The sequence below is a fragment of the Opisthorchis viverrini genome (assembly GCF_000715545.1).
Source record: "Opisthorchis viverrini unplaced genomic scaffold opera_v5_52, whole genome shotgun sequence".
NCBI classification, from domain to species: domain Eukaryota; kingdom Metazoa; phylum Platyhelminthes; class Trematoda; order Opisthorchiida; family Opisthorchiidae; genus Opisthorchis; species Opisthorchis viverrini.
In genome coordinates, this window is record NW_008751708.1 from 1,597,482 (window position 1) to 1,613,984 (window position 16,503).

General features: G+C 43.2%; 1 protein-coding gene across 1 annotated transcript in view; it reads right to left on the minus strand.

Annotated features, from left to right (window-relative positions):
- T265_03596 (hypothetical protein) overlaps nt 1-16,503 on the minus strand; it is a gene marked incomplete at both ends in the record, with an annotated part of 120,663 nt that overhangs the window by 19,582 nt on the left and 84,578 nt on the right. Inside the window, 5 exons of the mRNA XM_009168115.1 lie at nt 5,674-5,795; nt 7,153-7,579; nt 10,578-10,697; nt 10,798-11,087; nt 11,745-11,787. Of these exons, the coding sequence (XP_009166379.1) occupies nt 5,674-5,795; nt 7,153-7,579; nt 10,578-10,697; nt 10,798-11,087; nt 11,745-11,787 (1,002 nt within the window). The remainder of the gene's footprint in view (nt 1-5,673; nt 5,796-7,152; nt 7,580-10,577; nt 10,698-10,797; nt 11,088-11,744; nt 11,788-16,503) is intronic.

Genomic DNA, 16,503 nt, shown 5'->3' on the forward strand with positions numbered 1-16,503 from the left:
ATAAGGAACTAGTAAGCCAGCTCGACTCCAAGCAGCCATTAAATTCCTATAGTCCTATCGTCATATTTTTCACAATAACTTCAAAAGGCTACTGTTACAAAGCTCCACAAGTGTCTTACATCGACGAAAGTATGAAGATCACTGGTAAGACGCGGAGAAAATATTTCGAGAAGTCCGGTATGCTATTTTTAGGAGACTGAATCTGGCGTGTTTCATTTGACAGTGGAAGTTGGCTTGGATGGGCTTGTTGCATGTAAACAAGCACAAGATGCAGTTTTGCATTGATTTTGCTTATTACTTGTCCGCCTGTAAAAAACTCTTTGCTCACTTGGGGGCACCCGGCTGCATTATAGCAATATGGCCGTAGTTCGGGTCCAATCGACTCAAGGGCTTTATGACACGAGGAAAAGGGATGTCCATTTGACTCAGTAATGATATGAGTTGGACGGTGAACTGGATAGAAGACTGATATTTTGGAACCATATTTTTGTCAGTAACTCAAAAAGACACATAGTATGGTAAGAGGGATTGGTTGGGACGTAACCATGGCTGCATCCAATCGAATGGAGGTCAAAAGATGTGAAGCTAGCGGTGGATGGAACAGGATTCTGAACAGTATCCAGACGCAGATGGTAATTTCGAATAACAGGTAACTATCGTGGCAAGAGTGAGGTTTATCAGAAGTGACTGTACTGAGCTCAGCTTGCTTCACTGTACGACGGGAATCTTACAATCAGGTGAAAGTGCTTTCACTGAGAAATATTCAAACCCAAAATGAGGGTGGACCACACAATTCGGATGCGACTGGTCACTAAAATCTTCGTAGAATAGGGTCAGTGATTACGTAACGGCCGAAAATGTTGAACTACTTCTGCCTTTTCGAAAAATTTTGGTGACAATCGGTAATTGCTGGGAAACGTTTCGCTTTTGACATAAAAGCCTCGTAAGGCCAAGTGACTAGGTTCTGAGGTTGGTCGAGATTTAATTTAAGAGGAGACTGGAAGGAGAACCAATCAGCTATGTCGAGCTAAATCTCTGCTGGGTGTCAGCCGAGGGGTTTTAGTATGTTAGAGTGGTTGAACAACTGTTGGGTCGGTGGGGAACCTAAATGTGTTTGGGTCCAGCCTAAGGTCTAGTTCTTCTGGTTCGGTTCATGTGACGGTTCCTCTTGAACTTCGTTTGCACCTTCTGTCAGTCTGTATGGGAAAGCTAGTGCTAAGATAGTTGTGTAAGAGGGATGCTGTGACCTTTGGTCGGGTTGAGACTTCCACCACCCCCTCGGTTTTTTCTACGGATCCTACGTGGATTGACAACCACACCGTCACGTGTCACTTTATTAAGATTCAATCACGTTTGTTTAAAAAGTGACATGGAGAATGAAGTTTGGTAACTAGCCGAAACGGCTCTTAAATAGACAGTGATCAATGTTATATTGATCCTTTTTTACACGGTCGGTCATCACCCCAAAACAGAAATCAAACTTATTTTACCTTTGCTAGCGTGATAGATATTGGAATGTTTCAAAAAAACGCCACCTCCAAATGTTTATTGAATGGTAATCTATTTCGGGCCATCGCACTTAGAGGTCAAGAATAGTTTTTAAAGCGCACATAAGATAAAACCTTATCCTGACTAGATCAAACAGCGACCAACCTTAACAATCGGCTGACAGAGACCATCGATGTGTAGCTGCGATAAAATAACAGCCTAATGGTGGAACCTGGTCGGTTAAACACAATGATCGAAACCCACTCCTCATGCGTTCCAGTAATACTTTCCACTGCCTGAATGTTGAAACAAGCAATGACTGTCGGTACAACAGGTAGAAAGAAGAAGGTATCCGCTGCGGAGTTATTTGCCGGAAAATGCCAACTGACCAGTTACAGACTATTGGATGGGGGAGCAAAACTTTCATATGCATCTTATTTGTAAAAACTAAACATCCATCTTCTCTTGAACGCGTCTTTCTGAACTTCCCTGGATATTCATTGACTGTTGCCCAAATCAAAGCAAATGCTACAAAGCGACTCCACAAATTCTGCAGTAGATCTCCCCTTTCAAGAGACGCAAAGCGAATTCACAAGAAGAAAACATACTACTCGCATGTCCCCCCCATCAGTAGCATCACCGTTACACAGGTACATACTAGAACTATACCTGCAGAAAACACCATTTCTAACTGTCGACGAAAAACAACTAGATGAGGGAGCTTTTTACCTGTCCCTCCTGACAGTCAACTAATTGTCTGTTAATAGGTTCGGACGATGTTGATGTTGTGGTCCACGACATTAAGTAGTGGGACGGAAAAAGGATGACGCTGTACCCAGATAGTGATGCTGGATGGGCCTCACAGACAATATAGGTAACTTCTGTGGAGTGTTGCCATCCTATAAACCTTGCATTTGGTACGAAGCTGAATTGAAAATGTCATCACCGGTTTTTGGAAGTAAAGCGTACAAATAACGTGGCTCCTAATCAGTCATCATCTCCCAATCGCAAGCCTGCATACACATAATACTTAGGCACTCAGATGTTGAATCTTTTATGCATCTGCTTTGAACAAACTGACGAAACTCGCCTTCATGGTTGACTCTTCATTAGCCTCCTCTTTGTGCGCTATTCCTTAGAAAAAAATCAGAGTAGGCAACACTTGGAAAGGGACTCAATCGCGGTCAAGACAATCAAACAGATGGAAGTCTTCAGTCCTGAGAGCAGTCGTGCAAGTAATTTGGCGGCTTGTTGATTAACATTTGTTCAAACTGAAACGGTTGTCCTAGAAACAGAAGCAACCCCTTGGGCACATAAAACATCTACACTAAAATTGAGTTAGTAGCAAACACGAGGCGTTAGGCAAAATGACAACTTAAGAGAAGGACTCAACGAACGGGACGATTTTCAAACATGTTCATCCGCCACAAGGAAGACGAATGAAGCAATATAGTGTAAGCACTAAAATAGCACAGCACTTCACGTTGATTTATATGGGTACAGAGAGACGATGAACGACCTTACCTGATCTCTGGCTACCTGGAATGACAGAGAAGAACCTAACCTAATTTCATTTGGTCACGTGAAGAAACCCCCTGAAAATTACCAGAATACATATTTTGCCTTTCTGTATTTGTATTTGTATTGTATTGTATTGTATTGTATTTGTATTCGTGTATAATTCCTTTCTTAACAAGAGATTCCGTTAGAGCGCCGAGAGGGTCCGATAGCGTCGACAAACACATGAAAATTATGTGCAGTAAAGAGGCATTTATAGCAAAGTAAACAATTATTCTGAAAGCCGGAAGGGTGTCATTGCAAAACTCAAATGAATCTACTTCACGAGATTCGAGTAAGAAAAAGGAGCGATAGAAACCGGAGCAACAAAGGAAAACAAAAGCTGACAGTGGGCTGTTAATGGCCTTTTGCTAAACTTATGAGTGGCATATTCAATCGAAAAACAGTACTCACGGTTGAATTAACTGCCACATAAAACCCAGTTTATATATATATATACATATACATATATACATACGTATATGTAAATATATATAGTGTACTAAAAGTAACTCAGAAAGAGAGGTAGTGCCCTGAAAGCCGGTCTTCCTTCTAAAGTTAATCCATGAATTTCATACACTATGATATGTGTACGTACAACAATCTAAGCCCATTTTTTTCAGTGCGTAATATCTTTACGTCCTCACACAACGTTCCTCGTCTTGCTGCTTGATTTCGATCAACTGACTATGTCCTTCACCTCCTGCCTATTCAGCACTCAGCCGATCAAGCCCTCATACACGAAGCGCTTCATACCCGTTCCTGCTTGGACCCTGTACGCGAAGTCTTCTTCATCTATTGTCTGTTAGATTGCCAAAGTTGGACTGTGTGTGACGTTCACTTTTGATACACGATCATTTATCTTTGTAACTCTTCACGATTTGTTACTTTTTTATTTGGAATGTACTCACATGCAGTTACACAGCCAACACAAGCACGATTAATCAAAGCAATCCGCTTAGCATCCAAGAAGACCCAATAGAACAGGTAAATTGCTTCTGGGACCTGATTCCGATCTCCCTTCTAAGTGGCTAAGTGCGGTCAGGATTAGATTTTGAATCGATGGTGTCAAAGACATCGTCATTTAGGTATACATTCATCGATGTAGAATCTCACACAGCCATTTACTAAATAAATGGCTGTGTGATGCGGCCTCCGGTCCGTAGTGAGAAGGGTGTGTAATGCCAGCTGAAATTTTCACGGAACCGAGGTAAATGACAACCGATTCTCACGCCAAACATCAAAAGTCTACCGCAGCGACAATGCAAAATGGTGTTATGATGTCCAAGGCATTTCCAAACTGATTGAATGGCGTCGACCACAGTGAGTTGGAAATAACCGGCGAAAGCAAGATATCCAATTGTCCAGGCGTGCCATGTTACCAGTCCCACTCTAAATAGGTCTATTATGACAAAGACTGGTTCTCAGTAGTTTGCGCTGACAGTGAAATTCTGGGTTTTCGTGTACTTCATGATCACTCAATGGTAAGAAAAGTGGATGGGGCTATGCTTGAACCTTGCTACTGATTGTCGCTCATTAGTAGTATGGATTCGTCAAATCACTAGAGCTGGCTCATTCTTCCCCAGTGAGTGATTTATCTTGCAGACCAAATGCGGCTGGTAAGTTAAAATTTCTTCATCTTTTGTAGAAGAATGACAGAACCCAACAATGCACTAGCTGACAGGGTTGCTCAGGTCTGTAAGCTACACAAAGAAACATGTACTGAGATGTTTGTAAACTTTGCAATGCAATCCAACATCAAACAGGCAGGTGACTGCCACTACACACCTGCCAAGACAGGACGGAATGCTATTCAGATCCAAGCTTTTTCAAGTTAGTATTCACTAACAGATAGTAAAGTAATACAAATCGCACTAAACTTGTACGTCGACTGTCACGGTGACGATGTATTGGATTTTGGCATTTACTACACATAGGGTAGAAACATTCACACACCATTACTGCATAATGGCGGTCGAAACGACGAGTGCTTGCGACCTTAGAACCGGATTATCCGGATTACCAAAAATTTCCATTGATGAAATCATGGTCTCGAGAAACAGAGCAATGCAGCTGATAAGTGAACTTAATGTTGATTCAGCTACCCGCATGCATAACTAGGGGAGAACTAGGAGAATTCTGACTGGGTGGGTAAAACTGTTCTTCTGATAAGAGAATTTGCGTGGTATGCATATGAGATTGTTTAGTTGTTTCATGCTACTCAAAAACTGAATGACAAATAAAGGTTAGTAACTTCACGAACGGAGGAGAACGGCACCTGTGTAGAATGCTGATCAACTACAGATATCAACGTGTAACAAGATTTTGCAGAATCAAAACTTGGAAAACGAGAGCTGGCTTACAAACTGCTTTTTGTGAGTTTTCTTTTGTACATCTTCATGCTCTCCTGGTGCGGCTCCAAGCAGCTGCATCCGGAGGGAATTTGCATGGTATGCATATGAGATTGTTTGGTTGTTTCATGCTACCCAAAAACTGAATAGCAAATAAAGGTTAGTAACTTCTCGAACGGAGGAGAACGGCACGTGTGTAGAATGCTAATCAACTACAGATATCAACGTGTAACAAGATATTTCAGAATCAAAACGTGGGAAACGAGAGCTGGCTTACAAACTGCTTTTTGTGAGTTTTCTTTTGTACATCTTCATGCTCTCCTGGTGCGGCTCCAAGCAGCTGCATCCGCGCGTATTCAGGCACTTCTGGTGTTGGGAGTTCAAGTCGTTCTCGAAGACCTGAGGAAGGCACAATTGAAATACGGAGGAAGGCGAGCTAGGCAGCATGTATCTGACAAAATACTACAATAGTGGACTGGTATAAAAAGGTGTGTCAATAACAGTTAAATGTATCAAGACGAACGCTTGTTCTACTAAATCCTCACTACCTACATGAACCCCTCCTGATAACGGAATTAATAAACAGGTTGGAATAAGTGTCTTTTTGGGCTGCTTCCACATAGTTTGCTGACCACTCTAACTGGGATCAGGAAGCGACCGGTCAGTCGCTGGCGATGCACAACTGAACAGTCAGTCTGCTCGAGTGTTTCTTTACGAATCTCTGGTTTATTGACACAAATGTGTCCCCTAGATAGCGCACACCAACATGTTTATCGGTGAATACACAAATGTCACCATAACTGAAGCTGCCTGTAATGCACATTTATGGCTAATGTAAATGCAGGTTGGTACAAACTGGAAACCGATACGGGAAGTCTGCAAAATGTAATGTTCAGATTCGTGTAGTATAGATAAAAAACACCTGGGGGGACTAGGATCACTATCCTCCACCAGCTGGACGGGTACCGAATCAGGTGAACTGCTGGAGACTCTTTTCCTACACCACATTTGTCCGCCTGTACTTCATACACTATTTGTCATGCTTCTGCCCAGTGGATTGACAGTAGATACTTGTCGGCGCCATCAGTCAATAACGGATCAAAGGCTGATCTAATCCAGCTATACAGGCGGCACCGATAAAAATAGATTAAGATTAGTGAGTGACCAAACACTGAAACTGCGAGGCCAACGTACACGTGGTGTAAACAGAAAGACGCTCTGAATTGAAGCAAACTGTCGATCATGCGTTTACCAAAAGGACGCTCCGGAATATATTTCACGATTTGTACACAGCTTTTGCAAATAACGGTGAATAGTGCATTTGATAAATGAACATATTTTGAAGCAGGACGTAGTGGTGCCAACGGCAACTCCATATTGAACGTGCATACCGCTTGAGGTTGATCAACCACTCATCTAGCTGCATCTATGTACAGGTCGACCATTTTAGTGTTCAAGAACAGACGTTGTCGGGGACGAGGCTGACCGCGTTGCTTACTAGCATTGGTCAGGAAATGGAATATTTTGAGGCAGAAGTAAGGCAGGGCACTGTGACTGTACCCAAACGCGCCACCAAAATAGGTAACATTTTGCATTATATGCAGCATAGTTAGAAACGTTTTTGGAAATAGGAAAAGGAACATTATGATCCCAATTTAATTTATTCGCAAGCGAAAAAGGGAATGCCTTTTGTTACCGCTGTCTTGGATAGGGTTACCCTGTCGTATCAACAATTAAGAAAGTCAAGAAAACTCACCAGGTACAAGTAGTACCGGATCGATTTCAGTAGTTCGTGGATTCACACGGTAGCTGTTTAACGATGTCAACACGTGTCTGCCCACTTTGGGTCTTTGTCCGAACGCGCGGTGGTCAACCACGGTGATGTTCAAAGGTGGTGAGTACAGATCGACAACAGGGAGCATGACGTCCAGGAATAGGACGGGATCATCGAAATTCGGATTGTCTTTGGCGCTCTTAAGCTTTTTTGATTCCACTTGTTCGCCAGCAATCTCAAATTCTACTGACGGTGAATTGACGCTGGCTAACTCATACTTGGCCATATTACGAACTCCCCAGCACAGGATTTCAATGCCAGTACGTCTCAGCTTGGGACGAATCACATCTGGAACCTTGTAGATATCTCCACGACGAGGTGGTGGGACAGGTGATTCCTGTCCATCTATCTGTAGAAGTTAGGAAGATGAATCATCCTCTAGATGAGTACACAATGTGTGGCTGGAATACCAAGAGCGCAGAGATACACTTGCATAATAGAACAGATCATGACTTATTGATGCTAACACAGGGCCTTAGCAGTCACCAGCCAGTTGAACTCCAAGCCCATAAGTTGTCACTAAGGCGACCTGGCTAAGATGAACAATAAAAACCAATCGGTTTTCACGGTTTCACGAGGGAACAAATGGCCTGAGTTGCTATCCTGCCACCACAGGCCAAAATCATCAGGTCTAGGAATGAGTTTGGTGGCCCCGTAGTTTTCATATGAACTGTTTGAGAGTCTGATTAAGCTAGCCGGTTCACCTTAACAAGAGTGAAGTCGGTGGTCGAAGAGCCGGCTCCGCTATTTCCATCCTTAGAACAACCTAGTGGCTCATTCGGCGATTAATCCTATCACATGGAGACTGCATGTGAAGTTTTTTATCAGGTTCTGTCGGGTTCCGTAAATGCCTTAGGATAACTCAGACCATCCAGTATACTGATGTCGTTCAGATAATGACATTTGACGCAGATCAGTGACTGAGTAGTTTCATGTTTTATAATTACTTTGCCCGGAACCCTTAATTCTATTTAAAAAAGGTGCCGAAAAGTGTAGCTAAAACCGTTAGAAGCTGATAAAGGTCTCTGTAGCTGCTAGCACCTTGTAAACAAATGCGGAAAGACTGAACTATGGAATCAACACTGACCGAAATCCGTTTGTGCCTATCTGTCGCTAGTGTGAACCATCCGCACCCAACATCGTTCCATTTTGTTCAAGACGATTCTCCTCGTTTGTTTTGTTCAAGTGTGTGAAAAATCCTGAAAAGCTGAGCATTCATTGTACACAGGGCTAACGACCTAACAGAAATTAACACGAGTTGATGGCAGTCAACGGGTGTTGAGAATTTTCACATGCAACGAATTGGTTCCACCCTTTCCGCGTATATCATTCACATTCCTGGTCACGCACTGCGCAACCTGTGTGGCACTACTGCACTCTTATCCATCTCACAAGTGAAACGTAATAGCTGGCAAATAAATGATAGTTTTCCTCACAATTGTCCACAAATGAATCTGAAAAGCGTATGGATTCGTGCTCCAGTGGTTGCTAGTCTGTGTTTGCTGTCACGGACGCGAGTTGTCGTCAACGTGAACTATTGTTGTTCTCTAAGCCTTTTTTAGATTAAAGCAGTTGGAGAACTAGGCAGATTGTGACGCGGTGGAGTGAAGCGGGCAAAACTACAAAACGCCTAGGTGTTGTTGGTGTTGTCTGCCTTCTACTTGGTCCTCACCGATGCTCTAACACAACACCGTTATACAGTCATGGTTTGATTGTGGACCTTGCTACATTGCTTACATATGCCCTGACAAAGATGAGGAAGCACGCACAAAGGAAGCGCAGAATCGCCGTCGTACATGGAGCCAGTATGTTGACTTTTTCCAGACAAGAGCGGTAAGTCCAGTCAGCTATCCGTACTGGGGTTAACGAGGACATTTCGGCTCCCTCTTTCCAGGTTGCTTTGCACGTAGCCTTCACCTGTGCTCTGAAAATGCCATTAGTGTGATTTCTTTCATTTTTCTAACCCTTTAGGGCTCACCATATCGACCAGGCGATCAGCCATGATCCAAATGAATGTCAATACACCATGCATCATTGTTGGTATGAAGTTTAGCGCGGTGCATTGAGAGTTCAGTGCCGCACGTGGGACACAAGCGGATGCTGTCACGGTCTTCGCAGAAACTCGTGTGGCAGTCTAAGCTTGCTAACGAGGGTTGATCTCTGGAGACTAAGCAGGAAAGAGCAATCACATGCCGCATTCATAGGCTGGGGCCTGATATCCACTATACATATATATATATCCCATGGGAACAGGACAAGCTATTTTAAAGCATTTTAGCTTGTCTGCAAGGCCATGTGTTGCCAAGCTGTCAGTCTATTTCGTTTCAGGAATCTGATAGTAGATGCTTCCTTGGTATCATCAGACCATGACCACTGTCCCAGTAAATATTTATGTTGGCTGGTACGCCATGCGTACTGGGTTGCTTGCCGGCGCATATGGATCATTTGAAGCTCAGGTGTACCCTTCGGTTGAAATAGACCTGTCTACTATTTAGTGAAGGCGGACCGCCATCATTTCGCTCCTTAACACGAGTGCGTGTTAATCGGTAAGTCAAGAAAAAACAATGCAAATCCCGCCAATAAAAACTCCAAGGTTGCGTGAGGTTGCACGGTTTCTTGAGGCTAACCGGTCACACACGCACTTCCAGGCTGGCCATCTTGATGGTGGTGTAAAAGTCCATACTAATTTCAGTATCTTGCAGCTAAATCAGAAACGGTCGCGTTTCCAAAGCTACTGCTAACCTTGGAGTAGTGGAACGTCCGAAAATTGTTGGATCCAGATGATAAGTAAATCGACCGCCTTGATTGCAACACAACAGAGGAGCTTTGGCGGCCTTAAGAATAACGCGACTAGATGACCAGAAAAGCCGACGAGGGGTACACCTCCACTGGATCAACTACCGAGAGCAAAAAACGGCATCATGGTGTCCGGCCACACTAACAAAAATGCTCGACCCAGAAGCTGTGACCTCAGTCCACGTCCTGTTTCATTGTACCTGAGTCTGACAGACCGAACCTAAGTGACTGTGATCAGTGCATATGCCCCAAACTTGTGTGGGCAGTGAGTGGAGTTTCGCAGAGAAGCTCTGATATGTTCCCTAAGCTGAATGCTGTATTTCTCTATTCTCTGAAATCTACTTTATATAGCACGTGTTTGTGTTGCGCTGTGTTGTTTTGAGTTGTGATACGTATTATCAGTAGTGAATGGATGAAATACTTAAGCCTCCAGGGTATCAGGATAAACGAAAGTCACTGTCACAATCAAGGGCTAAAGTTTGGCACCCGATGACTCAAGTCATCGGTATTGCTAGTGACGATGATAAGAGTGAAGAAGATGGGCAACTCACCAATATCATTTCGAAGGCAGCCAGAAGATCACCACCATCCTTGCTACCCTTGAAGATCTTATACCAGAACAGGTTGGTTTTCCTTGGTTGTTTCACGTCGAGTACGACGATGGGGTGCACCTAGAAAGTGTTGACATTGGTGATTTGGTATTCAATATGAATGGCCATAAACAAGAACACAAGGTAGCTAAATATGCCCGAAATAGGTCACTGAGCGTACCTCACAGTGTCCCATATATTCATCTTTTCCGACTTGATCTTGGTCGAAAAATTCCAGGGTAACCGTAGGTGGGGATATTTGTATTGCTTCGGGCGGACCGTAAATTCTCACTCGCTCAAAAATCAGCGTCTGATCCCACGTGGGACAGATGGTTTGTTGTAAGGTTTCGGTGCGTAAACACATCCCTTGGAACGAACAGAATATATAGGGATCTGACCATCCAGACTGATCTAAGGCCAGCAAATTTCGCGCCTGAAAGATGTAGGCACGCAGCTGCCATTCGTGTGGTCCTGGAAATAAATCAGTCGAAACATGATATGTGGTACCGTTTGGAAAAAAATTTAGACATTTCATCGTCCCACCGAATGATTTCATTTTGAAAGAAGCTTGTCGACATTTTTTTGAATATGCTTGGGTAAGAAGCACCAAACTGATTTTTTCAATAAGGATTGTGCACCAATCATATATAAGGGAAGCCTGATATCTACGTACGCACTCAAATTTCCCCATACTACCAACAATCTGTAAGTAACACAGAAGGGGAATGCAATTCGCCCGTTGAGTGTAGCCTCCATCTGAGAAGCACTTGCTCCAGGAGCCAATCAACACGTGTGACCATATGAAGTGGATTTGATGACTGAAAGATGAGCGACGCTATATTCTGTCTAGCTGTGTGGTTTAATCACACTGCTGACCAGCCGCTTGTGGCCAAAAGTGTTCCAACTACTAAACAGGAGGTCGCGGGTTTCAGTACCCCTAGAATTTCGTGCGCTGCGTATTGCCGATAAATTCCCAATGAGGACGAAACAGATGTACAGCGCTCCTCAGTTCTCAAAACAATAGCTTGGTTTCATGCACAGGACAAAATTTCTACTGGGTTTTTGCCTGTTTTAAAAAAGGATTTGAGAAAACACCGCGGGACGCAACCGTGCATGATGCTCACTCACTTTCAAATGACAGGTAAATTCTTGGAACAGTCAGATTTTCCTTCTGAAATTTCGTATAAAAAGCCAGTGTAGAGCGAAATCTCGGTGTATTAGGGAAGCGCGCCAACTATTACATGACGCAGAGTGAATACAAAACCCAAATCCAAAAACCGTTGATATACGACAAACTGTGCGGTGCCAACACAGGAAAAAACGCCAAACTCCAAGAATTCCCTTTCCCCTGAATAAAATAAATAACTATGCTTACCGTGACGAAACCTGGGAAAATGAAACCGGGACCTATAAAGATATTCAGTTACACTTCTGAGTTTATTCAAACCCGCCTAAATGGAAAGCATGAATCACAGCAATCAGTAGTAGCCAAAGTTCCAAACTGGACGAAACAGTCAGTAGAACGTTCATTTTCAACAAATGCCGAGTAGGATTCAAGTGTTTACTCCATTTGGGACCAAAAGCAACGTCCGGTAAGTTCCCGTTTCTTTTTTTTGTTTTTTTATGGGGGGAGAGGCATGCAAATTTTTGGTTGTCCTAGGTTAATCCTGATGTCAAATACCCGTTCTCACATCATAGTCCATGCAGAAAAAACGCCGTAGGTCATTGCATGCACGAACAAGATTATGTTCAGTTATTTATTGTGGTAGCAAGCGTTGCTGAGAATCCGGGCCTGGTTTGTTCGATTACTGACCTTGTGGCGACGGAAGAAGCGAAACAGGCTCTTTTAGCAACAATTACAAATTATATAACAGAAAGGGTCAGAGATAAAGAGAGAGAGAGGGAAAGGGGAGAGTAGCATCAGTAATATTACTACTATACACACCGGTAATAATCGTTGATCGAATCAAAAGAGATGATGAAGCGAAATCATGTGGCAAATTACTTACAATTCCGGTCTAGATGTACAAAGCGGAAGGTAGGATATGCAGTGCTTGATCATGTGTCAAAATTATTCGTTCAACATCGCTAGAATCCCAACCATTCGGAAGCATACTCATTTGGATGCTGTCCTCTAAAGAGCAGATTCAAATAGCTTATTCATCAAGTGTTTAACAGCGTTCGTTTTGTGCGGCTTTTGAGTGAGCAGTGATTAGCTGGGAGTGAGGCTCAGAGGTTATGCACTGAAGTGAAACATTGTTTCTGAGTGTCGAGTTAATTCAGGTCGAGTTGAGAGACTGAAAATAATCATGTAGTGCTTATAAATGTACTGTAGAAGAAAGAACATTTGAAATACTGGGTTAACGGGGATGTCGTTCCCATAAGTGACTTATGACGTTCTGAAAACAGGCGAGTCAAAGGGGGTCTAAACTGCCTCCATAGGTGAATGTAAAACTGTAGGATAGCTTAACATACCTGTGTGTGCACAATGATGAAGAAGCTTTGGAGAAACTACTGTTCAAGGAGTGAGTAACACTAAGAAGAATGCCTTTGCAGAAAATATGACCAGCACCAAAAGTCGGCGAGCCCACCACACTTTTAGAAAAGTTTAATGGATCTGAAAACAGAACGTAGACCTCTTCATTCAGTTCAAGGGACAACTGGAGGAGAATGATATAAGCGACAGGACGAGATCCCGTACAACGTAACACTTTCAGAGATTGAAAAAAGCCTTCTAAACCCCAATTACACAGGTTCGAAGTTTCTTGTCCAGACTAGGTTATGAAAATATGAGACCTGACGGAGTAGCACTCAGTGACACTGGCAAATAACGGAGAGCGAGACTGATATATGCAGTCCAAGCACGTGTCTGTTATAAGGCTGAGTGATGGATCAATACACATTCCAGTGTCTAGTTTGAGAGACCGATAGGAGGTAAATTCAGTGGTGACTGCTTGAAGAAGGTTTAAACAGAAGAGCTACACACCAAACACAACTGGGCAATTGAAACTAACTTGGAAGAGATTCATATGCGACCGAACGACTGAATTTTATGATGAGGTATATCCAGTTGATGGTTATCAGGTGTTCCATCACCGCAATATTGCTCCAACATACTCCAAAACTCCTGTCAATTTCTGCTTCCAAGTGACGATTCAACATGATGACAAACAGAGGGGTTGATATCTGTGATATCCGACTGCTGTCTCCGCTCCAGTGCTCAGTGCCGGAAAAAAAGCCCTCTGACAAGAAACACAACATCTTTGTGCGAACAAGTGAGTGAGTGCAAATACAACAGCCTCACGGTGTATTTTTAAGGGCACTGTCTGACCTCGATCAGAGGCTGTCGGACTGACGTTTAGTGGAGTTTGACGGTCCCAGTAGTTTTCGGGTATTCTCGGATAATCTTAAAAAATCTGACCTTCCTGACAATATCTCGAGTTATCGGGCAATGAAAATCGTTCATCTCTTCACGGTGGTAAGCCTTGTGTGTTTCTTCTTTTGCACCGCAGAAACTAGCTAGCTACAAAGGCAACAGCATCTAGGAGTGTCATGCAGGGCAAGATCCCTAGGAAATCGATGGAATCCAGAGCACCCAAACGTAAGAACCGGTGTGAGGCTGCGAAGTAGGTTTGTTTAGCCAGAGTCTAGGGGTAGTCTTTCATCCCTTCATCAGTTACCTGTCCGAATGTTTTCCTTGACAGGTTTTCCCTAAAAATTCTTAGTGAAATTCAAGCGAAACTCTGTCATTTTTGTTGTCTAACTGTTCTTTAAGTTTGTCAAGCAACTGCTCGAGAGCCTGAAAAGTTATATCAAAAACACCTTTGAGAATACCGTGTAACACTGAAGAGTTTCAGCAAAATACTATCCAAGAAATGCAACTTAGGTTGACACTAATAAAAATCAAAGTGATTATCGACCAGCCTCAGGTGAAGCCGATGCCTGTGGGAGTTAAAGACATATTTTGACAGCTGGAAATTAAAAGTACCGACTAGCCGTTTGGCTAACAGACAAATCGTGAGTTCAGGTAAATCAGTGGGAATGATAAAAAATCCTGACCACTATGTGTTAAGAATGAGGGCTCGAAACCCCCTTGTGTTCATTACTCAATAAATGCTGCTATACATTAGAATAAGCTTCAAGTACATACAACTAAACTGAAGATCAAAGATTAGTACACAGGGTTATGCACGAAAAACTCGGTTTGCAGGTGAAAGCCACACCATCGACTGTGATGAGTGTTGTCCACAGCACTGACTGCAAATCATGGGGCACTAGGCAAACTAGGACAAGCAGGTGATCTGCCTTGAAGTGCTTGGAGCACACATGCTTGACAATTGCCCAATTAAAGATGAGTCTTGGGCGTTTTTGTCTCTATGCATTAGTGGGTTATACTAGCGATGATACGGAAAAAGAGCAGGATATCATACGGGCAGTTATAACAAGTGTTTCAATCCATGAGACAACGAGCCGGTGTATATACAAATTTCAAACGTGGTAAGCAAAAAAAAGCTTACTTACCTTTTTTGACTTTTTGACTTCCTGGTCAAAAGTCCACAGGGAAGGTGAAAGGCAAGAGATTATTTTTGTAGGCATCTTGAATTGTAATAATATGACTACGTACAATACATGTAATAAGATATCCTGTCTTGATCACACGGCTTGAGGTTGTTTCTTCACTTGTTGTCCAGGCTGTACTGTTTTTCAGTTAATTGTTCTGGCGATGTCGGAGTGACATTTTCCGATAGATTTGCTTGTTTTCCAGAGCCATTAGGTTCATATTCCACATTCAGTCCTGATTTATCAGATAACAGTATCACCCATCTCCTCCTCGCTACATCACAGAGCACCTAACACTGTCTGGTCCCTCACCAATACAAATACCAGGTTCGACATCATTTGGTCTCGTAATTCGTCCCCAGTATAGCTGATCCACCAGCGTACCTATGCTTTCTTGTTTAGTCCCGTTCTTCTGGTTCCCAACAGACTACCATATTTGACGTAGAAAAGCCGGAAATTTGAGAAACCCTGAATAAGTACAGAAGCATACATGAAACAAATAACACTCGGAGTCCCAGGACGGAACTCGAACGTGCAACCGCTCCCCATGTGAGACCTGTTCAAGGACTCGTTTGCATTAGGTATGTTTAGTCACTATTCAGGAATCCTTTATTCCCAGAGTCAGAATGCTCAGTTTGAATTGGCCTGAAAAGAAATGCATCCAATCAGCTTGGGAAATGAGAGACGTTTCACCTACAAAAGTTTGTATTTGAGATTTCATTCTGCAAGGAAGGTTATTCTGTGATCGGCCCTCGTTTTGAACTATCGGTGGTAGGCATCCGAAGAATCCCTGTGGGTAAATTTGAACTTGCGGTCTAGTGGTTATCAGCTGAATACCACACAATTTGGCCACGAACGGTTAAAACTTTACGTACCTCGGTAGTTGCAGCTCTGACGGAAATGTGTCCGATGAAGTCAGTGTAAGAATCCCAAAGGTTCGAATCCCGTTTGCTAATTTGCGTCACCTGTGGCGTCAAAATGTATCTTACTAGATCTTAGGAATCGTGTACCAGGCTACAGTAAGGGCTGTGTTGTATGGGTGCGAGACAGCTTCTACGGACAGATAATGTGAGGCGTCTTCAAATTTTCTAGAACCGATACCTCAGAGGCATGGGTGATTTTGGATGGCGTCAGCGTGTTAGCAACGTGGTGATTGGAAAGCGGGTATTTGGTTGTGCTGCAGGCACCTCAATCCGGGAAAACTTCCAGCATCATCCACTACGATGTCCCGGTCATGTGATACGCATGCCGAAACACCGTCTCCCGGGGCGAGTGTTGTTCTCCTTGCCTCCTTCAGAATGGCGCAAACCGCGAGGGGGACAGCGAA